This window comes from Rhinolophus sinicus, chromosome 12 (assembly GCF_057876585.1).
Source record: "Rhinolophus sinicus isolate RSI-liver-muscle chromosome 12, RSI-T2T, whole genome shotgun sequence".
Taxonomy (NCBI): Eukaryota; Metazoa; Chordata; class Mammalia; order Chiroptera; family Rhinolophidae; genus Rhinolophus; species Rhinolophus sinicus.
The window spans coordinates 6,849,353-6,872,894 of record NC_142512.1 but is presented as its reverse complement, the minus strand read 5'-3'; the positions used below and the strand labels follow the sequence as shown (position 1 = coordinate 6,872,894).

The following is a 23,542-nucleotide window of genomic DNA, read 5'->3' as shown; positions in this document are numbered from 1 at the left end:
TTTGAGGGGACAATTGAGGCTGAAATCCAGCTCAGGCAGTTAGCCAAGCCATGTGCACTAGAAGGTTGCATGTGCTTACAGAATTTTCACACAAAATCTCTGTGCAGGTCAGCAGTGGGCCTGATTCTAAGTGCTGTGTTGAGGGGCTTGGCCTTTAACCTAATGCCGGATTCTTGTTTTTCATAGATTACCTCTGGCTTGCTTTGTAGAGAATGAATCTGAGGTGGATAGGTTAAAAGCAAGAGAGAACACGTAAGAGACCTGTAAGAGAAAGAGAGCATATGGGCATAAGGTAGGGCGATATAGTTGTGAGGGAGAGGAGACAGAGTTGAGTAAATTAAGAGGTAAGGCTGCCAAGCCCTGGCAGCTGGCAAAGGTGAGGGAGGAGACCTGGATTTCTAACTTGGTTTCTAACTTGTTGGGTTTTTCTGTCAACTGTGATAGCAGCAGTGTAAGACACCTTGAGGTTGGTCTGAATCAAGTTTGGGGTTCATGAAACATACGGGTGGAGATGTGTCTAAGCATGCTTGAGGAGGGTCTGGGTTTAAGATACAGACTGGTATATGTGATCCAGTAAATGTGGGAATTGAGAAGAGCAGTAGTTTAAAGGTGAACGTGGAAGATTTCTAACATCTAAAGAAACTTTGAGAGATGGAAGCCTCTGAAGGAGAGAGAAAGAAAGGAAAATGATTAAAATAGTGGTCTTCAAACTTGTTACTTGCATATTCTTCAAAAGAATTTTGAAAAGCTGTATTCTGCCTTATATATTTTTCAGTTGACATCTAAAATTCTTTTTCTTTAAATTGAAGTTTATTGGGGTGACAAATTGTTAGTAAAGTTACATAGATTTCAGGTGTACAATTCTGTAATACATTATCTATATCTCACATTGTGTGCTCACCACCCAGAGTCAGTTCTCTTTCCATCATCATATATTAGACCCCATTTACCCTCTTCTAGAGAAATATGAGATTATATTATCTGCAAATAGAAATACTTTTTCTTTTCCAGTTTGGGTGCCTTTTATTGCTCTTTCTTGCCTAGTGCTCTGACAGGAACTCCCAATACTGTATCGACTACAAGTGGCAAAAGCTGGCAATCTTGTCTTGTTCCTTAAGTTTCCTACTCCACTATTTTTCATGACATCATTGTGAATTTTAAGAAGATAATGGGATTTTTATGTCTTGAATGAGATTTCAAATTTTTGAAGTATAATAGTTTTATAGACCTCAGGGTTTATTGCATTATCTATGCTACAAATGAAATCCAGTGATTATTCAGTGAAATGTTGTTTTTGAGAAATTTGTTTAACATTTGGCCATAAAGTAAAATGTAGCTTCTCTAAATATGAAAAATCAAATGAACAAATACCCATATGTAGTTCTTGGTACAACATATGAAATCAAAGATGCCTGACCTTCAAGACATTTCAAAATACTTGGGAAAACTAGACAGAATACATGTGTTGGGGGTCAAAATTATCTTCAAAACAATGTTGCATTTCCACTCAAGAAACTTATCTTTAAATCTTCATAATACTTCACAACTCAAGTAATTTATCTTTCTATGTAGCAATTGCTAGATTTGTTTTTTTCTGCTTGTTTTTATTATTGGTTAAAAATGGTGTTCTTGCTCTTTCCTCCATCTTTCCCTGTGGCCATAATGGTACGTATGAATGTCCTGGCCGATGCTCTCAAGAGCACCAACAATGCCAAGAAGAGAGGCAAACGCCAGGTTCTTATCAGGTTGTGCTCCAAAGTCATTGTCTGGTTTCTAACTGTGATGATAAAGTATGGTTACATTGGCGAATTTGAAATCCTCGATGATCACAGAGCTTGGAAAATTGTTGTGAACCTCACGGGCAGGTTAAACAAATGTGGAGTGATCAGCCCCAGATTTGATGTGTAACTCAAAGATCTAGAAAAGTGACTGCTCCTGTCCTGCCAGTTTGGTTTCATTGTACTGACAAGCTCAGCAGATGTCATGGATCATGAAGCAGCAAGACGAAAACACACCAGAAGGAAAATCCTGGGATTCTTTTTCTAGGGATGTAATACATACATGCAGATAAGATGTCTCAATGGACCCCCCCCAAAAAAATAAAAAAGGAAATAAAGAAATGGTGTTCTTCTAGTCTAGGTTATACTGAATTCAATTATTATGTCGTAGGTTTGAAGATAATATTTTATGGATATTCTTCAGCAACTTGAAACTTTCTGCAAATTGAAATCTTGTTACGTCTTTCACTTTTTTACCACCAGCATTCCCACTGCCTCTGATAACACTTTTTCCACTAGAATTTGAAGTTTAATAGTACTTTATAGTGAGGTATATATTCTGGGATGCAGGGAGCAGGGAATGAATTATCTCTGAAAGTAAGCGTAACTTTTAAATTTATTTCAAAGTCCAACCAGGGATATTGGCAGGAAGTTGTACATCATTTAAAAAATTTCAAGTGTTTATTTTCTTTGTATGTATTAGGCCTCAAGAAAGAAGAACTGGATATGAACAGTTTCACCCAGGTCCATCCCCAGTGGATCATGATTCACTGGAATCCAAGCGACCGCGCCTGGAGCAGGTTTCTGATTCCCATTTCCAGCGTGTCAGTGCTGCGGTCTTACCTTTAGTACACACACTGCCAGAAGGGTTGAGATCTTCGGCAGATGCTAAGAAGGTAAATATTTATTCTCTTACCCTGTGGAGTTGTTGGTCTCTCATGTTTATTTAGCCATATTCAGGCACTGCATCTAAAAAAGTCCACTTAACGCCGGTCTCTAAAGGTTAGTGCTATGGGAAAGTAAAAATTTTGTTAAACAGAACTAAAAACCACAGACTTACTGTGCTAGACTTTTAAAGTCAGTACTTTTGACTTGTTGGTAAATGAAACAAGCTGAGGACTGTTGTAAATAAAATTGCTATCGTATAATTCTCAAGCATTTGTATAGGCTTGCTGGGTTATAAAATGTGGTGAGAGGTACTCAAGTCTACCACAGTTTTATTCAATTTAAATTAAATTTTAAATCTTCTGAAATTTAGTTGCAAATTATTAACTTGTTACATGGGCAAAAACATATTTTAGGTAAGGTTTAACTGTGCTTATAATTTTTATAAAGGAAAAACATTTTTTTTTATGTAAGAAAATGTTCTTTAGAAAATTGTAAATTCAAAGGAAAAATGTTACCTAAAATTCTGTATCTTGGAGATAACTAATTTTAATATGTAGCTATATTTCATGACATTTCAAATCATGTGTATTGTGAATTTATGAGAAGGTTCTATTAAGATCAGATCTCTTTTTCTCTTGTGTTTATTATTAGCCTTTCTTTAGTGAAACACATGTTTGTGTTTTATACCCTTATTTTGTTGCTAAGTTTAACTTTTTTAACTGTCCATTTTGCTTATCCTTAAATCTGCAGATTAGGAAGTACCTGGTACTTACTAGGTACTGAATAAATATTCCTTTTAGAGAGAATTAACTAATTCTTTAGAATTCTTTAACAGTAACGTGTTAACCCCTTTGTTATCATATGTTAATATCTCATACCCTCCTCTCTTTTTGGTATATCTCTTTCCCATAGTTTATTTACCTTTATGAATAATGGCCCTTTCTATCCTAATATCAGATAAAGAAGTACCCACACATTTTCTTTGAGTTCTTATGCAGTGAAAAGTGATTTAAAACATAGTGAGTATGTCTGCAATTTAGATAGTTCAACCAAAGGAAAAAAATAGGTGTGTATGTATATTTGGAGAGAAAACAAATATAGTAAAATGTTAACAACTATTGAATTTAGATGAAGTATAAATGAGTATCTATTAAACTCAACTTTCCACTTCTATTTCAATTTGAAAATTTGAAAATAATAAGTTCGATGGGGAAAAGCTCTTTGTGATAAGCTAGAAATGAAATGAGCTAAGATTCTGGGAGTTTTGAGACCTGCCTTACCATATGAAATATCTGTATTAGATAGTCTGTGTGTTTAAAAGAAGTGCTTTGCAGTATTGAAAAAAAGAAAGAAAAAATGTATTGAGTAAAGGTCTTCTTCCATGACTGAATAAATTACGACAAATGTAAAATATAGCTATGGAATTTTTTAGCAGAAAGGGATTTTAAAAGGTCATTCATAGGAATGCAAGGATGATTCAGCATCCATAAATCAATCAATGTGATGCATCACATTAACAAAATGAAGGCTAAAAACCATATGTTCATTGTGCTAGATGTAGGAAAAGCATTTGACAAAATTCATTATCCTTTTATGACAAAAACTCTCAACAAAGTGGGTATAGAAGGAACATATCATAATAAAGGTTAGGTATGAGAAACCCACAGCTAATAAATGCAATGGTGAAGAGCTGAAAGCTTTTCCGCTAAGATCAGGAATAAGACAAGGATAGCTACTATCACACATTCTGTTCAGCGTAGTATTGGAAGTCCTAGCCCCAGCAATCAGACAAGAAAAAGAATTTGGAAAGAAAGAAGCAAGAAAAGAAATTGGGAAGGAAGAAGTAAAATTCTCATTATTTGCAGATTACATGATGCTACATACAGAAAAGCTCTAAAGACGCCACCAAAACACTGTTAGAACTAATAAGTGACTTTAGTAAAGTTTTAGGATACAGAATCAATATACAGAAATCTGTTGCATTTCTATACATCAGTAACAAACAATCAAAAGCAGAAATTAAGAAAACAGTCCCATTTACAATTGCATCAGAAAGCATAAAATATTAGGAATAAAACCAAAGAGATGAAAGACCTGTACTCTGAAAACTATAAGACATTGAGGAACGAAATTGAAGAATATACAAATAAATGGAAGGATGTACCTTGCTCATGGATTGGAAGGATTACTGTTGTTAAAATGTCCTCATTACCTGTAGCAATATACAGATTCAGTGCAGTCCATCTTAAATCACCAATGGCATTCTTCTCAGAATTAGAACAACTATAGTCCTATGAACTATGCTTATGCTAGGCTTTTTATATTATAAAGAAAACTAGTACCTTAATCTAAAATTTATCTGCTTTACAGTATTGCTTATGTCTTCACTTTAGACTGGAAATTAATAAGGTGTGTGTGTGTGTGTTGATGGGGTGGTAGATTTTGGGTGGAGGGGCTTTTGTTTTGCTACAGTTTACTGCTGATTTTAAGGTGGAATGGGATGATATATTTATAGGATGAAGTATTGTTATCATGTTATGTGCACTGTAGTGTAGGCAGGTTTAGTTGCCTATTATGACGGTAGGTCTAGGTCATGGTAGCAACAAAAGTTCCTAGGTCATTTCTCTGACTTCTGTACATCAGCACTGGCCCTGAGAAACACTGAAAACTTTTTGATGGGAACTCTTGGCCATATCATTGTTGTTAAGTCAGGTGGGCACATAGATTTTACCTGGAGTTTATACTAGTTTTCAGCCTACATGTTCAGACCTTTTGAAGAACCATTGCAAAGAAATGTCTGAGAAATTGGTATCTTCCTTTGTCATGATTGCATTATTATTTCCCAGAAATTCTCTGTAGTCTGTCAGTATTGTTATAATAAAGGCTGGTCAGCCACCTTGTCACCTCATTCTTCATAGCTTTTAGGATCTTCAAAATAGTGAATGATATGTCTAAATTATAAAAGTGGTATAAATATAAGGGGGGGTTGCGTATGTGCATGAAAATTACTACTATAGGACTGCCATGTAGAGAAATAGCACCTGTGGTTCTGCTACGTATGTTTTAAAATTGACTTTTTCAGTGAAGAAACTCTTGACACTAACATTGTCTCTTACTGAGGAATAAATTTTTCTTGATTTTCTTCAAAGGATCCAGCATTTGGAGGCAAACATGAAGCCCCATCTTCTCCAATCCCTGGGCAACCGTGTGGAGATGATCAAAATGCTTCACCTTCAAAACTTTCAAAGGAAGAGTTAATACAGAGTATGGATCGTGTAGATCGAGAAATTGCAAAAGTAGAACAGCAGATCCTTAAGCTGAAAAAGAAACAAGTAAGTGTTTGATTTTACTGCTTAATATATTCTAAGACTGTGCGTTTATTTCCCTAAAGAAGATAATGTTGAATTTTTCATCTTTATATGAAGGGAATCATGCCTTGTATATTCTGTGACTTGCTTTTAGTTTCCTTAGTTTCATCCATTAGTTTCCCCTGTTGTATTATCTGATTGTATGATAATCGAGAGCAAAACTTGTTTGTCCGATCTGTTTTTGATGTTATTGGATGGGTTGTTGCTAATTTGTTGGTATTCCATACAATGGTGCTATATTTTTTGGTTCACATGTAAAGAGGTTTTCTAGGGCATGTGCTCAGTAATAGCATTGGTTGGCCAGAGAGGATGCATATCTTTGAGTATACTAGATGATACCACATTTGCTAAAATGACAGTAGCATTTTACATTCCCACTGGCAGCATGTATGAGTTCCAGTTTGTGCATAGCTTTGTCTTCATTTGATAATTTTTTTCAGTTGGATGTGAAATAGTTCTCACTGTGGTTTAATTTACATTTCCCTGATTAGGAATGAGACAGAGCTTATTTTCACTTGTGTTGCTTATGTGGATCTATTTTTTGGGTCATTTCTTATTTTAAGTATTTCCTAAAGTCTTGTCACTTATATGTATAGCTGATATCGCCATTTTGTGGTTTGCCATTTTGCTTATTTTGCAGGGGGGGGAAGTTTTCTTTTCAATTGAGATGAAAAAAATTTACCTACTGTAGTATTCACCCATTTAAAGTGTACAATTCAGTGGCTTTTATTGTGTTCATAAAGTTGTACAACTATCACCACTATATAATTCCAGAACATTTTTATCACTTTGAAAAGAAACCACATATCTATCAGAAAGTACTCTTATTTCCCCCTCCCTCCAGCCTCTGGCAACCGCTAATCTCTTTTCTGTTTATATGGATTTGCCTATTTTGCTCATGTCAGATAAATAGAATCATATAATATGTGTCCTTTTGTCTCTGGTTTCATTCCTTTTAACATATATTCATGCTAAATATTCATCGGTGCTGTATCTTTTTTTTTTAATTTATTTTTTAAATTTATTGGGGTGACAATTGTTAGTAAAATTACATAGATTTCAGGTGTACAATTCTGTATTACATCATCTATAAATCCCATTGTGTGTTCACCACCTGGAGTCAGTTCTCCTTCCATCACCATATATTTGATCCCCCTTACCCTCATCTCCCACCCCCCACCCCCCAGTGCTGTATCTTGTATCAGTACTTCATTCCTTTTTATGGCTGAGTACAATTTTGTTGCATGGATATACTATGTTTCGTTTATTCGTTCATTAGTTGATGGACATTTGGATTGTGTTCAGTTTTTGGCTGTGATGAGTAATGCTGCTAAGAGTGAGATTGTGTGTAAGAGTGTGTGTAAGAGTGAGATTGCTTCTAGCCTGGAAGGGGGTGTGAATGGATGGCAGATCAGGAAAGAGGATTGAAATTTAAATAGAGATTTTGGTGTGGATTTTTTTTAAAAAAAGATTTCATTGGGGAAGGGGAACAGACTTTATTGGGGCACAGTGTGTATTTCCAGGACTTTTTTTTATTGGGGAACAGTAGTGTGTTTTTCTCAGGACTCATCAACTCCATCCAAGTCAAGTTGTTGTCCTTTTAATCTTATTTGTGGACGGCGCAGCTCAGCTTCAGGTCCAGTCGCGGTTGTTAGTTGCGGGAGATGTAGCCCACCATCCCTTGCGGGAGTTGGAGTCGAACTGGCAACCTTGTGGTTGAGAGCACGCACTCCAACCAACTGAGGCATCTGGCCATCCGGGAGCTCAGCTGCAGCTCATTGACTTCATTCTAGTTGCGAGAGGCACAGCTCACTGGCCTATGTGGGAATCGAACTGGCAGCCCCGTTGCCGAGAGCTTGCGCTCTAATCAACTGAGCCACCCCTCCGCTTCTGTGGGGATTGTTGATGATACTCAGAATGGGCTGTACTTGTCTCCTTTTTCTGTCTCCCCATCTTTGGGCTTAATTTACCAGGATTGTTCCATGTGCTTTTTCTAGACTTGACTGCATTTTTGCTTCAATAATGTCTTCAAAGGACTAGATCTTTTTGGTGTTTTAGGAGTTTTTCCCCCCTTTTTTTGAAGGATTCATGACTTTTTGATTTTGGTGTTGATGGTTTAGAGTCTTTTCCATTGTGGTTTGATTTTTGTGATCTTTTGGCTAGAGTTATATAGATTTCTTTACTGGAGCTTTTTCTTCAGCTTCCCTCTTCCTGTCATCTTCATCATTATCTTCGTCAAGTTTTAGTTTTTTCTGTGGAAGCTTGCTACCACTTCTAGGGGTAGATCACTGTAGATCACTTTCCAGATATGCTTGGGAGCTCCTCTTCTCCTCTTCTTCATCTTCTGACTGTGCATCTTTCTCCACAGCCACTAAGTGGGTCCACTGATACGTGCAGGTCCTAAACCACATTTAGACACAGGTGGTGCTGGTATTTTAGAGCCGCTAAGGGAAACAGCCATTGGCTGTACAGATGGTTTCAAAGTTGCCAGTGCTATTTTAACTGGACTGCCTTCATAATTCATTGCCTCTCCTTCAGCAGTGTTAAATTCATCCTTTACACCAGCCCCTAAACTGGCCACTCTTAAAGATAACTGGTGCTCATTTTCATCATTATCCGCTTTAAAGTGATAATCTTTGTCTCCCTTTAGTTTGCAACTGAAAAGATAGTTCTGGGACCTCAGTGGGCTCATGTCCATGTCCACTGAATCTTCTATATATAGATGGCTCTCACTTTTTTTTTTTTTTTTTGGTTGGGGTGGGCAGAAACTTGCCGTGAGTCAAAAAAAAAAAAAGTTTAAACAATAGACTAAAATTCCAAAAGTAGAGCATACTGAACAGGGCAGCTATTTGGTGTTAAAAAATGTTAAACCTCAATAGATAAAACAGCGTGATCCCAGTGCATGGAAAACAGCAGAAACTGCCTGGAAAAATCAGAAATGGACAGAAACCATTTGTGAATTGAATGTATTTTGAGAATAGCATGGGGTGGTGGCTTGTACTTAGGTGGGAGAGAAGGAGGATGGAGACAAACGGACCACTGTTGCAGAGAATAGCTGAGCAGGACAGAGTCACACCATCGCCAAAAGTTTTTAATTGTGATGAAGTCGAATTTATCTTGTATTTCTTGTGCTTTTTTGTCCTATCTAAGAATCCATTGCATAATCCAAGGTTACAAAGATTTATATCTGTGTTTTCCTTTTTTGGTAGGCACAAGCTTTATTTTTCCAGGTATCATTAAAATTTTGATGTCTAAAATTATCTTCTGTTTACACCTGTGTGTCCTTATTTTGCCCGTTTTCCCTCCTTAATGTCTCCAGGTGTTTGACCCATTAATTTTCTCTGTGTTCAGCTTCTTGGCTCTTGTGCTTCTCAGCCTTTCCAACAAAGCACCCGATAACCTGCTCTCTTTTGGCACCATGTGGCCTTCTCACTCCATCCATGAGCTCTCTACACCTCCATTCTTCATTCTGGAGCGGCCCACTTTGATGTTGCATTTTCCTCATTTGCCTGTTGCAAAGGAGTTGCTCACTTAGTTTTCTAGTCTTTTTCAGAGCAAATTGTTCCATGCGTAGCTGTAGATTTAGTGTGTCCATCCTATGTTTTTGCCTTTTTGAACCATCTCCTGTACCCATGTTTTCTTTTACGAGTTTTATAGTTTTAGTGCTTACATTTAGGTCTTTGAGCCTAATAGTGTTTTTTGGTGAACAGAATTTCTTTAGATTTTATATGAGACTACCCTGGAGTCATTAAAATAGTTTATTGTCTTTTTAAAAGTTGTATATTTAGCTTCTCATATTCTTTTTTTCTTTTTATTAAATTTATGGAGGGTGATATTGGTTAATAACGTTATATAACTTCCAAGTGTACAATTCTATAAAACACCATTTGTATATTGCATTGTGCACTCCACCCAAAGTCTAGTCTCCCTCCGTCACCATACATTTGACCCCCTTTAGCCTCCTCATCCTCCCTACCACCCTGCTTCCCTTCTGTTGTCTGTGTCTATGCGTTTGTTTTGTTTGTTGCTTTCTATTTTATATCCCACATATGAGTACAATCATATGATTTTCGTTCTTTTCCATCTGACTTCTTTTGCTGAGCATGATATTCCCAAGATCCATCCACGTTGTCACAAACGGCAGTATTTCATCCTTTCTTACACGGCATAGTATTCCATTGTGTATATGTACCACACCTTCTTTATCCAGTCATCCACTGAAGGACATTTCGGTTGTTTCTATGTCTTGGCTGCCGTGTATAGTGTGCTACAGTGAACTGGGATACATAGATCTTTACAAATAAGGGTTTTCAAGTTTTTTGGGTAGATACCCAGAAATATTGCTGGGTCGTATGGTAGCTAGCTGTACTCTTAATTTTTTTGGAGGAACCTCCATACTGTCATTCAGTGTACCAGCGTACCAGTTTACATTCCTATCAGTAGTATATGAGGGTTTCTTTTTCTCCATATCCCCCAACATTTACTTCTTGTCTTATTGATAATTGCCATTCTAACAAGTGTGAGGTCATACCTCATTGTGGTTTTGATTTGCATTTCACTTATAGCTAATGAAGTTGAGCATCTTTTCATGTATCTGTTGGTCATTTGCATATTTTCTTGGGGAAAATGTCTGTTCGGGTCCTCTGACCATTTTTTAATAGGATTGTTTTTATTTGTTGTTGTTGAGTTGTATGAGTTCTTTATATATTTGCATATTAGCCCCTTATGGAAAGTATCGTTTGTAAATATCTTCTCCCATTTGGTTGGTTGCATTTTTGTTTTGTTGATAGTTTTTTTTGCGCTGTAGCTTTTTAGTGTGACATGGTGCCATTCATCTATTTTTTGCTTTTACTTCCCTTGCCTTTGGGGTCAAGGTCATAAAATCCTCTCTAGATCAAGATCATTATTTTTAGTATCTATGTTGTCTTCTATGTATTTTATTGTTTCAGAGCTTATATTTAGGACTTTAATTCATTTTAAGTTAATTTTTGTGTATAGTGTCAAATAGCAGTCTAGTTTTATTCTTTTGCATGTGGCTTTCCAATTTTCCCAGTGCCATTTTTTGAAGAGGATTTCTTTTCTCCATTTTATGTTTTTGACTCCTTTGTTAAAAGTTAGTTGCCCATATACATGTGGGTTTATTTCTGGGTCCTCAGCTTGGTCCATTGGTCTGTGTGTCTGTTTTTCTGCTAGTACCATACTGTTTTGATTATTGTAGCTTTGTAGTATAATTTGAAGTCCGAGAGTGTGATACTTCCAGCTTTGTTCTTTTTTCTCAAGATTGCTTCAGCTACTCATGGTTTTTTGTCATTCCATACAAATTTGATGTTTTTTTGTTCTATTTCTTTGAAAAATGCCATTGGTATTTTGATTTGGATTGCATTAAATCTTTATATTACTTTAGGTAAGATAGCCATTTTACCTATGTTGATTTTCCAATCCATGAATATCCATGAACATGGAATATCTTTCCATTTCTTTGTGTCTTCTTCAATTTCTTTCAATAATATCTTATAGTTTTCAGTGTATAGGTCTGTCACATCCTTTGTTAAGTTTCTTCCTAGGTATTTTATTCTTTTTGTTGCAATTGCAACTAAAATTATTTTCTTAATTTCTTTTTCTGATATTCCTTGTTAGTATATAGGAATGTCATGGGTTTTTGTATATTGATTTTTGTATCCTGCAACTTTCCTGTATTTGTTTATTGCTTCTAATAGTTGTTTGGTGGAGTCTTTAGGGTTTTTTACTTACAGAATAATGTCATATGTACAAAGTAACTATTTTACTTCTTCATTCCTAACTTGGATGCCTTTTATTTCTTTCTTTTGCCTGATTGCTCTGGCTAGAACTTCCAGTACTATTTTGAATAACAGTGGTAAGAGTGGGCGTCCTTGTCTTGTTCCTGATTTTAGAGGAAAAGCTTCCTGTTTTTCACCATTGAATATATTAGCTGAGGGTTTGTCACATGGCCTTAATTACGTTGAGGTACTTTCCTTCTATACCCATTTTATTGAGTGGGTTTTTTGTTTTGTTTTTTTAAGGAGGGTGCAGCTCACAGTGGCCCATGCAGGGATTGAACAGGCAACCTTGGTGTTATCAGCATCACACTCTAACCAATTGAGCTAACTGGCCACCCCCTTATTGAGTGTTTTAATCATAAATGGATATTATATCTTGTCAAATGCTTTTTCTGCATCTGTTGATATGTTCATAAAATTTTCCTACTTTATTTTGTTAATGTAGTGTATCACACTGATCGAGTTGCATATGTTGAACCATCCTTGTGCCTCTGGAACTAACCCTGCTTGATTGTGATGTATAATCTTTTTAATATATTGTTGTATTTGATTTCTTAGTACTTTGTTTAGGATTTTTGCATCTATATTGATCAGAGATATTGGTCTCTAATTATCCTTTTATGTGTTGTCCTCTCCAGGTTTTGGTATCAGGGTAGTGTTGGCCTCATAAAATGAGTTAGGAGGATTGCCTCTTCTTCAATTTTTTGGAAGAGTTTGAGAAGGTTAGGTATTAAATCTTCTTTGAATGTTTGGTAGAATTCATTAATGAAGCCATCTGGTTCTGGACTTTTACTTTTTGATGATTTTCAGTTTCCTTACTGTTGATTGATGCATTTATATTTTCCATTCTTCGTGATTCAGTCTAGGAAGGTTATATTTTTCTAAGAACTTGTCCATTTCCTCTAGGTTGTTGAATTTGGTGGTGTATATGTAGCCTTTCATAATATTCCTGTATAGTTCTTTGTATTTTTGTGGTGTCTGTTTTAACTTCTCTTTCATTTCTGATTTACCCTTTCTGTTCCAATAATTATGTATAGCCCTACATAGGTACTAAGAACAAAATGTGATTTCCTGAAACTTGTTTATTCTTTTCTCTACACCTGCCTAACAAGGATTCTAAATGAAGGTCCTCTGGGTAAAGGAAAGAAAGTGTATGGTTGAAGAACTTATTCCCATAAAAATGATCTAACTCCAAAATTGCTTACATAGGTAGCAGACTGCAAGAATACTTTTTTCTTTTTCCCCCCTTCTACTGCCTCCCCACGAAGTCTGGTTCAAGCTGTTGTGTATTGTGCTGCCCCATGGCTAAGACAATGGTGGTCCCTGGTCGGCTCCCAGCAGCTCTCGCTGGCTCCTGGCCACTCACGCTGACCACAGGGTAGCCCGTGGCAGCCCACAGCAGCCCGCAGCAGCACTCAACAGCCCACGGTAGCTCACGGCCGCCTATGCCAACCTCCGGCTGCTCATGGCAGCCCAGCTCCAGGGAGAGCTGTTGTTCACAATCTTAGCTGTAGAGGGCGCAGCTCACTGGCCCATGTGGGAATCGAACCAGTGACCTCAGCAATAGGAGTACGGCACTCCAACCACCTGAGCCACCGGGCCAGCCCAAGAATACTTTTAATTCCAAAATGGAAGTGGTCCTCGAAGCTTCTCTCTCAGAAGATTTTTGTCCTTTCATTTGGGTGTGCTCTGAGTTATATTAATAGGAGCCTTGACTGTTAGTCTTACTTAGTAGTATGGATAATTTTTTATTCTAGGCTTTTAGTAGATGTAACATCTTCACCTAATGTCTTTGTTATCATCTTAGGCAATGAACTTACACTATATTTTTATGGCTTTTTGTTGAGCGTTTACTGGGTATCACTGGTTTAGGTGGGGGAAAAAAAGCAGTGAACCAAGCAGACAAAGTCCCTGCTTACTTCAGTAATAATAGTAGGTAATATTTACTGAAGATTTATAGTTGTAATGTGCTTTTGAGTTGTTCAGTCTTCAAAAAACTACGTGATAGATAGGATCACTATCCCTTCTTTACATGTGAGTGGTTTATATTCTTGCTCAAGATTGAGGTGAGGACTTAGAAAGGGTCCCTAGATCACACTACTTGTAAAAGGTGACCCTAAGGTGCAAATGTAGGCAGAGTAATACAGAGTTCAGCTCTGTAATTGCACACACAAGCGGTCCATATTCTTGTGATTTTGCCAGTGCCTGTTGACTACAAAATATAGTTTGTTGGGGGGGAGTAACGGGGGGGTGCATGGTGCTATGCTGAGTTAAGGATTAATATTTAAAGGCAGTTCTCCCATACTCTTCCCCCACCAGACATTAACACATGCTGTGTATCTATAATGTATAAAAGTGTTTTCTAGTGCCACACAAGGTCATGATGATAGAGGTATATGGGGTACCTTCACATGTTTAGTTTTCCTTATTATATAAAGGATTTATTTATCTAATGATGATTTATGTTGTTTAGTTATTAGTCAAAATAAATGATTGGATTTGTTAGAGCCCTTGAGTCTATTAGATCCTAGTAGAGTAAATGATTACCCTATAGAAATCAGCAAAGCATTGCTCAGTAGCATGTGTTATCTCAGGCGATTAATTACTGGTGGGGGTGACTTGCAACAGATGCCTCCTGACTCTTCCTTTTGGGTCTCTTAGCAACAGCTCGAAGAAGAAGCAGCTAAACCTCCTGAGCCTGAAAAGCCTGTGTCCCCTCCTCCCGTGGAGCAGAAACACCGCAGTATTGTCCAAATTATTTATGATGAGAATCGGGTAAGCACATGTTGTGTCTTATGGCACAGGTCTTTAAAACTCCTCGACTGTGCCTCTTGTAGTTATCAGTGTGTTCCGTTGTAATGTTAATTGTATTAAAACGTGATTTCTGTTATAATTTTAAATGTCCTTTAACTTTGACTGAAACTTGGTGGTTTTTCCTTATAAATTGAAGAAAAGTTGACAGGTGTGTCTTAAATTATTTACTATTTCATTTAAATGTTATAGTGTATAAATATTTAATGAGTATAATTTTATCAGCTGAGTCTCTCTCCTATTATATAAATATTGGCAAGCAAGTTTGTAGCAAATAATACACAACAGCCATTCTGTAGTTTTTCACTTTATAAGGGACATTTAATGCCAAATACTGGTACCATTCTAGTAGAGATTGGTCATTGGATGTGGAAATGTCATACATTTTCAGCTTCAGAATTAATAGCTGGGGTTTGATTTGAATCTTAGTTATAAAGTGTGAGGCCATTGGCCTTTAGGTAAACTTGGCTATTTTTAGATTTCTTAAAACAATTTCTTTCTTTATACTTTAAAAAGTGTCCAGGCCTCAGTTCTGTGAATAATTTTGTGATGTCATATCTATTTTTTTTAATCCAGTGCAGGAACTAGCAGTCAAAAGGAAACTGACTTCACCTTAATATAAAGAAAACTTTCCAATGGCGCTGCTTAACACTGGGCTTCAGAAGTCTCCAGTCCAGAAAAAGAATATTATGCTTTAAGTACTAGGGGAGAAAATAGGCTTGTTAGCTAAACATGGTCACAAGGTAGAAGTTGGAATTGTTGATTCAATTTATTTGATTTTGTGATTAGTGAGTAGACTCATCAGAATCAGTACATCTTACACAAGTAGCCTATAACTTTATATTAGCCCAGATCCTAAAGGAAATTGGCCTCAAGAAAAGCAACTGAATTAATCAATGAATAAATTATAGGAATGATCTTGGACTCAGACATACATGTTTGTATATAAATAGATAACTGAAAATCATCAGATACATAATACTTAAGATAGGTGTCATGCAGGTAATATGGGCAATTAATATTATTTTCCTGGCTGAGTTAAAAATTAGTCCAATTTATTGACTGGGCAGAGTCATGTACAGGAAGATCCATCCAGTGAGGGTGGATTCTATAAAGGGATCAGGAAGAGAAGTGAGTGACGTGGACTGCCTCATGGTATAGCTAGAGTGGCAGTGCTTTGGGGCAGAGATGTGGCCCTGGGTTCACAGGTGCTCCCTTATTTAAGAGAAGCCAGGAACTTGGAATTTTTTTTTATTTTTTTTTTAACAGGACTTTATTGGGGAACAGTGTGTACTTCCAGGACTTTTTTCCAAATCAAGTTGTCCTTTCAATCTTAGTTGTGGAGGGTACCGTTCAGCTTCAAGTTGTTGTCCTTTCAGTCTTAGTTGTGGAGGGCGCAGCTCAGCTCCAGGTCCAGTTGCCGTTGCTAGTTGCAGGGGCACAGCCCACCATCCCTTGTGGGAATCGAAGAATCGAACTGGCAACCTTTTGGTTGAGAGGATGCGCTCCAACCAACTGAACCATCCGGGAGCTCAGCGGCAGCTCAGCTCAAGGTGCCGTGTTCAATCTTAGTTGCAGGGGGCGCTGCCCACCATCCCTTGCGGGAGTCAAGGAATTGAACTGACAACTTTGTGGTTGAGAGGATGTGCTCCAACCAACTGAGCCATCCGGGAGGCAGCTCAGCTCAAGGTGCTGTGTTCAATCTTAGTTGCAGGGGGCGGAGCCCACCATCCCTTGTGGGACTTGAGGAGTCGAACTGGCAACCTTGTGGTTGAGAGCCCACTGGCCCATGTGGGAATCGAACCGGCAGCCTTTGGAGTTAGGAGCATGGAGCTCTAACCACCTGAGCCACTGGGCCGGCCCAGGAACTTGGAATTTTATGTGAAATTTCCTGCTTTTTAAAAAACACTCTAGAAAAATAAAATACCTTTGTGGGCTAATGGGCTTCGGGGCCAGTTTGGGACCTCAGGGATAAAGTAAAAAGGGATTAGAACTGGTAACAATGGAAAAGAATCCTGTAAAATGAAGTCTTGAATTCTTTCTTAGTATGAGTTAATTTTCAAATAAACTGAATTCAATGATATTTATTAATTGATTGTTAGTCCTTTTTTACAGGCCTAATAAATAGTTGCAGCATTAATGAATTCTGTGGTTGCCTGACTAGGATGTGAGGACTGAAAACTATTGAACAAGCTCTGATAGAGAATTTAATTTGTGTTTAATTTTTGTATATATATATATATATATATTCATTAGTATAGTAAATGTTTCTCAATGCCCATCAACTAAACTGAAAACTTCATTCAGACCCCTTTTTTCCATTTTAGCATTTACATACTCAGTTTGTTGTGTGGTCTGTGAAAAACAGAACCACCACCAAATTTGAAATCTGTTTTATTATTAGAATTACAATGAGGATTATTTTCAACTCACAGTACTGTAGGAATCATCTTTTAAAAAATATATTATTTTTGTATACCCTGCTACTAGTCAGCTGCTCTGGTTGTATTTGTGTAGTCATAGAATTGTAGCGGAGGTTCATGGATGGGAAGTGATGAGAGTACAGCTGGGCCTAGGCTACAGGCTTTCTCACGACTAACTTTTCAATGCTTTTCTGCCTCACCATGCTGCCTTTTGTAAGGTCTTCACTGCTTCTTGAGCTTTCTGTAATGAATGACCTTATCTGTTCTGACACCATAGGCAGAGATGATGACAACCGTACACTTCTTGTTCCTTGTTTGGCAGCAGTCTACACTGGTTGGGAGTTAAGCCAAATGTGGCTTAAGAGACAGGGGCCATTATTTTGTGTAAGGCATCTTTCTTTTATTTAGAAAGTTAGTGGGAGGAAGAAAACTCTCCAAATGTGACTGTTAATTATTAAATTGGCTTCCGAGAGAAAAAGGTGCCTTGCATAATATTCAAACTTCAGACTAACATTCATTTAGTCTCTAAACAGACTCTTCTCTGGACTGTTTTAATAGTTCAATTTGCTGTTCCTTTCCCAGTTTTGGGTTCCAAAAGTATTTATAAAAGCTCTCATTTCAGAATTATAATACATATAGGAAAGGGAGTGTGTGGACTTTAGTTTTCAAAACCATCTTGTTTATATTTTGCTTGAATGATTTGTATGTTAATGTGACACCAGAAGAAAGAAAGGGATTGACAGTAGAGAGTATAGTTAATGCCAGCAATCTCTAGTCACCTGGGCCAGTGGGAATTATCTGTTTCTATGTGCCTGCCATTGTAGATTTAGCTAATCAGCGAAGAGCATCAGTCTGACTTCCTAAATATTGGTCTGATCAATTGCTTCTCTCTTCCTCCTTCAGAAGTAGCTTAATTTGAACTCTTATCTTTCTCATAGATAATGAGTTTCCTTCCTTCAGTCTTTTTTCTTTGTAATCTATCCTTCATATTTGAGTCCCCTGACGTGATTCTCCAAATGCAACCTTTTGATGACTTCCCACTTTGTACAGAATAGCCCAAACTTTTAATCAGTGCTTACATGCCTACTTCCCTGGCCCGATACTTCTTTCTTAGTGATATTCTGCCAGAACAGATTTTGAATATTCACTGGAAGTTGTTATTAACCTTTACCCCCATGTTGTTGCCCCTGCCTTCAGGTGTCCCCATGTCTTGTGTTTCTTGTCTGTCTCTTGTCTATCTGGTATACTTGTACTTCAAGACCCAACTCCAGTATAATTTTCTCTGCGAAGCCTTTCAAGACCCCTTTTCCTCCTACTCAAGGAAAAGCAATCTTCTTCATTGTTTTCTTAGTGTATAGCAAGTGCCTGGCACACAGAACATACTCAGCATATGTTTGAGGAATTAATTACTTCTAGCTATACACTTAGAATAAAATAATATGGAAATGTGAGAGTTTTAAATTAATTTTTTTTTCTGGCAAACTGTTGATAGGTTAATTTATTCTTAGCAGTTAAGCCAACATGAAGTCAAATATTTTAATAAAACTTTGCAAAACTTAACTCTTGGGGTCTACAGACATTTTAAATACCAGCCTTTAAAATTAGCCCTGAAAAGGTAAGTGCCTCATGTAATAGGATACTAGTAAGTATTTGCCATAAGATAATTTTGCTCCCTTGGCTTTCAGTATTATTTATGTACAAGTCACTTAGCCTGCCTGTTCTTGGTAGACTCTGGTATAGAGTGCCTTGAGAAAGCGTATTTAAAACTGGTGAGTGTTGGTCTAGAGAGAGTTGCAGGTGCTAGATATTTCCAAATTTATCATCTGTGATGGTATTTGTGTGTCATTTAATATATACCTAAAGCTAATAAATTTGAATTTTGTTATAATTACATTTGTCTTCTTGAGATTAATAGTTACCTTAGAGCAGTTGTTCTCCAACGGAGACTTTTTTTATTAGTTAAACGGAGACTTTTTTGATTATCATAATTTGGGGGAGGGGTGGAGTGCTACTGGTATGTAGTGCGTAGAGGCCACAGACAATGCTAAATATCCTATAACGTATGGGAACATCTCCACAACAAAGAAATATCTGGCCCAAAACGTTAATAATAAAACGTTGACAAATCCTGCCTTAAAACTATTGCTAGAAATAGGATTTGCTATGCAAATGTAATGGGTATAGTTATAGTTTTGTATTTGACATTCTTGATATGTTTATTTTTCAATAACCTTTTAAGTTTCTTGGAGTTTGGGAAGTACATTACACTATTTTGTTCTTCCTAAGCTGGTTAAACATAGTTCTTTTCATATATACTACATAAATATCTGACTTGATTGACTGTGATTGATAAATGAAATGAAAAGGATAATATTTAAGGGAATGGCTTTTTATACACGTGGGGAATACTGGTTGATCCCCATTCCTTGCCATTTATGTGTGGCAATAGAAGCCCTACAGAGTTTTCCAGCCACAAATGCAGTGAGGTGTGGGTCTGCAGCAGACAATGAGCCATTGTTACTAATGAGAATGTGTTGGGAGCAAGAGAGAGATTTGAGAACCACTGAGACATTTGCTAGTCATATGTGAGGTGTGATCAAACAAATAAGGTGAATGTTTAAATTGAAAATAATTTATTACAGTAAAAGACACATTCCCATTAATCCTCCTCAAAACACGCCCCTTCGCTTCAAACACACTTATCCCATTGTTCTTGCCACTTTCTGAAGCAGTTCTGGAAGTCCTCTTTCGTGAGTGTCATTAGTTGCGCTGTCGTGATTGCCTCCATGTCCCGAATCGATTTGTCCCGAGTCTTTCCTTTGACTTTGGGGAAGAGCCAGAAGTCACACAGTGCCAGATCCAGTGAATAAGGTGGATGAGGACACACCGTAATGTTTTTAGTGTTTGTGCTGCCGAAGCGAGCACATCATAATGTTTTATTTGACAGAAATTTCCGTACCAGAAGTGATACGTGATGGAGGATGAAGTAAAGACACTCACGAAAGAGGACTTCCAGAACTGGCTCAGAAAGTGGCGTTCTTGATGGCATAAGTGTGTTTGAAGTGAGGGGGAGTATTTTGAGGAGGATTAATGGCAACGGGTCTTTTACTGTAATAAATTTTTTTGTTTAAACATTCACTGTATTTTTTAATCACACTCGCAATTCCAGTTTAAACATCTTTAGTATTGAATTTTGTTGGATTTCATTTGTCTATTAAGGGAAGTTTTCTGTTAGATAGCACTTTTGTCAAGATTATTTTACTTTTGAAATGGCATGTAAAAATGTATATAATACAACATTTATTTACTAGTGAGCACTTTTGAGTTAATCAAACCAGTTGTTTCCTTTATTGTTTGGGTTATTACGAAGGTTTTCTTGTAATTAGAAAGTAAGCTTATTATAAGCTGGTCTCGTAAGAGATCAGTTAGGCTTCTCAGAGTAAAGATTCACAGCTTTATCGTGTTCTATGTATTTAAATTTCATTAAAGATACTATGAGTTGAAATATTTTAGAACGTTTGAGGGATTCATTTCTAATTGTGGATCTCTGTTCCCTCTCCGTGGAATCTTAATATGTTTGCTTTTAAGAACTTACCAATTCTTTAGGTGGTGCTTTCGATATAAATGTTAAGCTTTGACTGAATTTGGTGAGGAAACTCTGAAAATAGAATTAGAGAGACTTTTAGCCTATGAAAGAAGGATGTTTGGAAATAAGTTTAACTACAGAGTAGTCTTTAAGTAAGTATGATTAAATTGGTAGTGATTTTGCACTTAGGTAATATAATTTTTAATTATACAATATAATAATGTCTTTGTAGAAAAAAGCAGAAGAAGCTCATAAAATATTTGAAGGTCTTGGCCCAAAAGTTGAACTGGTAAGAAATCTCTGTTTTTGTTTCTAGTTTTTTTCTTGTAGTAGTTTTTTTTGGGGTAAGGTGGAATGCAATCTATTTATTTTGGGGTGAGAGGAATGTAGCTGGGCAGTAAGTTTGTGATAAAGTTTAAAATAATGGTGCGTGAACTTGATTACCTTTGCAGAACCATTATCCTGGGCAGCCATTTAATCAATCCAGGTAGAAGGAGGAAGAAGTAAGAACAGAATAAGAAAGCTCTTTGAATCATTCTGTTAGGATGATGGTGGTGCTTAATCTTCCTTTGTCTTTAAAATTAAAAATCTGTGAATTAATGTATTTATTATGAGATACAGTAGATTTATAAACTTTCTCACAGGAATAGCATTATTAGGGGATGGGGTAAATGGAGTTATTCAGGAAACCCAAATATATGGAGTTTTTGGTAGGGCATATATTATGTAGACCCAGTAGTACTTTATCTAGGCTTACATTAAAATATAAATTATTTTTTTGTCTTTTCATAGACATAAGTACAACATTTTATATATTAATATTTGATTTATTTTATAGCCACTCTATAACCAGCCATCAGATACCAAGGTGTACCATGAGAACATCAAGACGTAAGTACTTATAATTTTTGGAGTTCTTTAGTTAAAGACCATATAGTCTATAAAGAGATCATTTTTATGTTATCTGCTGACATATTATTATAATATAGTGTAGGTGTGTTTTAGATTTGTGTAATTTGCTGTTGTTTTACTATATGTTATCTTCCTCTGGCTTCTTGGGGGTTGGGGTAACAACTTTGAGTTTCCGAGGCCAAAAAAAATGAAATAAATTATTGCATAAAACTAGCTGGTTTTATAATCTGCTAGTAAAAAAAGGTGGATACTTAAAATTGAAATGGCTTACCTTGAGGCTTGAATTTTTTGCCTCCTGTTTTGTCTTTTTTTCAGTGGAGTACCTGCAAGGCGCATGATGAAGTAAGATAATGAAGCTTTTTCATTTAAGACTAGTGATGACACCGTCCCCCACCAAGCCACATCTGCCATTGCAAAGTAGAAGTGCCACGGATCATTTTATCATTATTCAAAATCCTATTCTAGGGAAATCCCTTCCATGACTGTTGCTAATGACGGTATTTGTAGACCCTTCTACCATTTAATGTCCTGGTGCCTTGGAAGCGCTCAGTTACCTCACGTGGGTGAGGAGACTGCTCCAGAATGTAGTTTGCTTAGCCTTGCTCATCCGATACCAGGCCTTTATGGATGTGGATTTTAGAATAAGAAAATAAGTAAAAAAGAAAACCGAATTTCTTGATCTGATTGAAGTAAAAGAGGAGAATAGATAGGTATCTTTTTTTAAATTATCATACTTTAAGAGAATTTTAGGTGAATTATTCTTAGTTTGTAACAAAAGTGTGATACTTCTATTTCATATGTTTTATTAAGTATAACCAGAACATTGTATTTACTAGTACAGTTACTAATGAGCACATTGCTATATATATACCTTTTTTTCTTTTTAAAAAATTTCTTAGAATATGTGCAATAGTTGACTACTTTGCAGAACTGGTGGCAAATATAATTTGCATGGTAGTATGCATGAAAAAATGGAAATTTGAAAAATTTTAACTTTTGTTAAGAAAGTGGTTCATAATAAAAGTCATATACTTAGAAATTTTCTGTGAGATGCTACTGTGGTCTTGACAACCCTTAGGGGTAGGTTAGACAAAACTCATATAAAATATACCTTGTTTTGGAACTGTTTAGCTGTTTTAACATTTTTTAAAAGAATAGCAGATAAAATCTAGTTGGCTATTTTTAATGATTTTTTTTTTTTCCCCCACAAAGCTTCAGTTGTGTTTGTGTTCTGTCTCCCCTCTCCCCACTCACCCATTATTAGCTGGAGAGCAGCTCTGTTTGATTTATTTCATGTTATCTGCAATGCTTAGTACACTGTCCTGAGCTGAATTACTGACTGGCCGACTTCTTCACTTAAATTCTTAGGAAACATTTTAAGTTATATTTATTGATTGTCATTTGCTTTTGAGTAGCATATAATTACAATTAGAACAAACTGAATACATGGTAACGCTTCCACTGTATGTGTGAAATTCCTTGTGAGATATCATTTACTCAGCTGCATGCACTCATTATGAATCGTTCAGTAGCTATTCTTTCATCACCATCATTTGCTTTGTATGAAATAGCAAATGTACCTTTTAATAATTCTTTTCATCTCTTGGCTACTTTTCCATATAGCCAGCTCCTGATTGTCCATGCTTATTTGAGTGGAGCCAGTGTCACTGTTAGTCCTGAGTGGCAGATAATCCAAAAAATTACTTCTACTTGCCTTGGCTTTGTATTTATATTTGAATAATCAGCTTGAAATCCTTTCTGGAAGTAGGTGGGGTATAAATATTTGTATTTGAACCTGCATGTCATTGTTTTTGAAGGTCACAATGCTTCACATTTAAAAAGTGAAACTGTTATATTAAGATATAAGAGTTTTCCTGTCTTGTCACATTGCCCTCCATTACTTCTTAGAGTGGATTGTGTCATTTCTGTGATTGAAGAAAATCTTCTGTTTAAAGCAGAAGTCACCTCTCTATGTGGG

General features: G+C 36.5%; 1 protein-coding gene and 2 pseudogenes across 17 annotated transcripts in view; 2 read left to right on the top strand and 1 right to left on the bottom strand.

Annotated features, from left to right (window-relative positions):
* NCOR1 (nuclear receptor corepressor 1) overlaps nt 1-23,542 on the top strand; it is a 169,122-nt gene that overhangs the window by 43,591 nt on the left and 101,989 nt on the right. For 9 of the 17 annotated variants that reach the window (XM_074320229.2, XM_074320232.2, XM_074320231.2 and 6 more), the window contains exons 4-9: nt 2,482-2,674; nt 5,816-5,998; nt 14,494-14,607; nt 20,885-20,941; nt 21,491-21,543; nt 21,880-21,906. In XM_074320229.2, coding sequence (XP_074176330.2) covers nt 2,482-2,674; nt 5,816-5,998; nt 14,494-14,607; nt 20,885-20,941; nt 21,491-21,543; nt 21,880-21,906 — 627 coding nt within the window. The remainder of the gene's footprint in view (nt 1-2,481; nt 2,675-5,815; nt 5,999-14,493; nt 14,608-20,884; nt 20,942-21,490; nt 21,544-21,879; nt 21,907-23,542) is intronic. The other 8 variants (XM_019757395.3, XM_019757394.3, XM_019757397.3 and 5 more) reach the window with 1 other exon arrangement.
* LOC109461288 (small ribosomal subunit protein uS8 pseudogene) lies at nt 1,663-2,124 on the top strand (annotated as a pseudogene).
* LOC109461275 (nucleophosmin pseudogene) lies at nt 7,996-8,744 on the bottom strand (annotated as a pseudogene).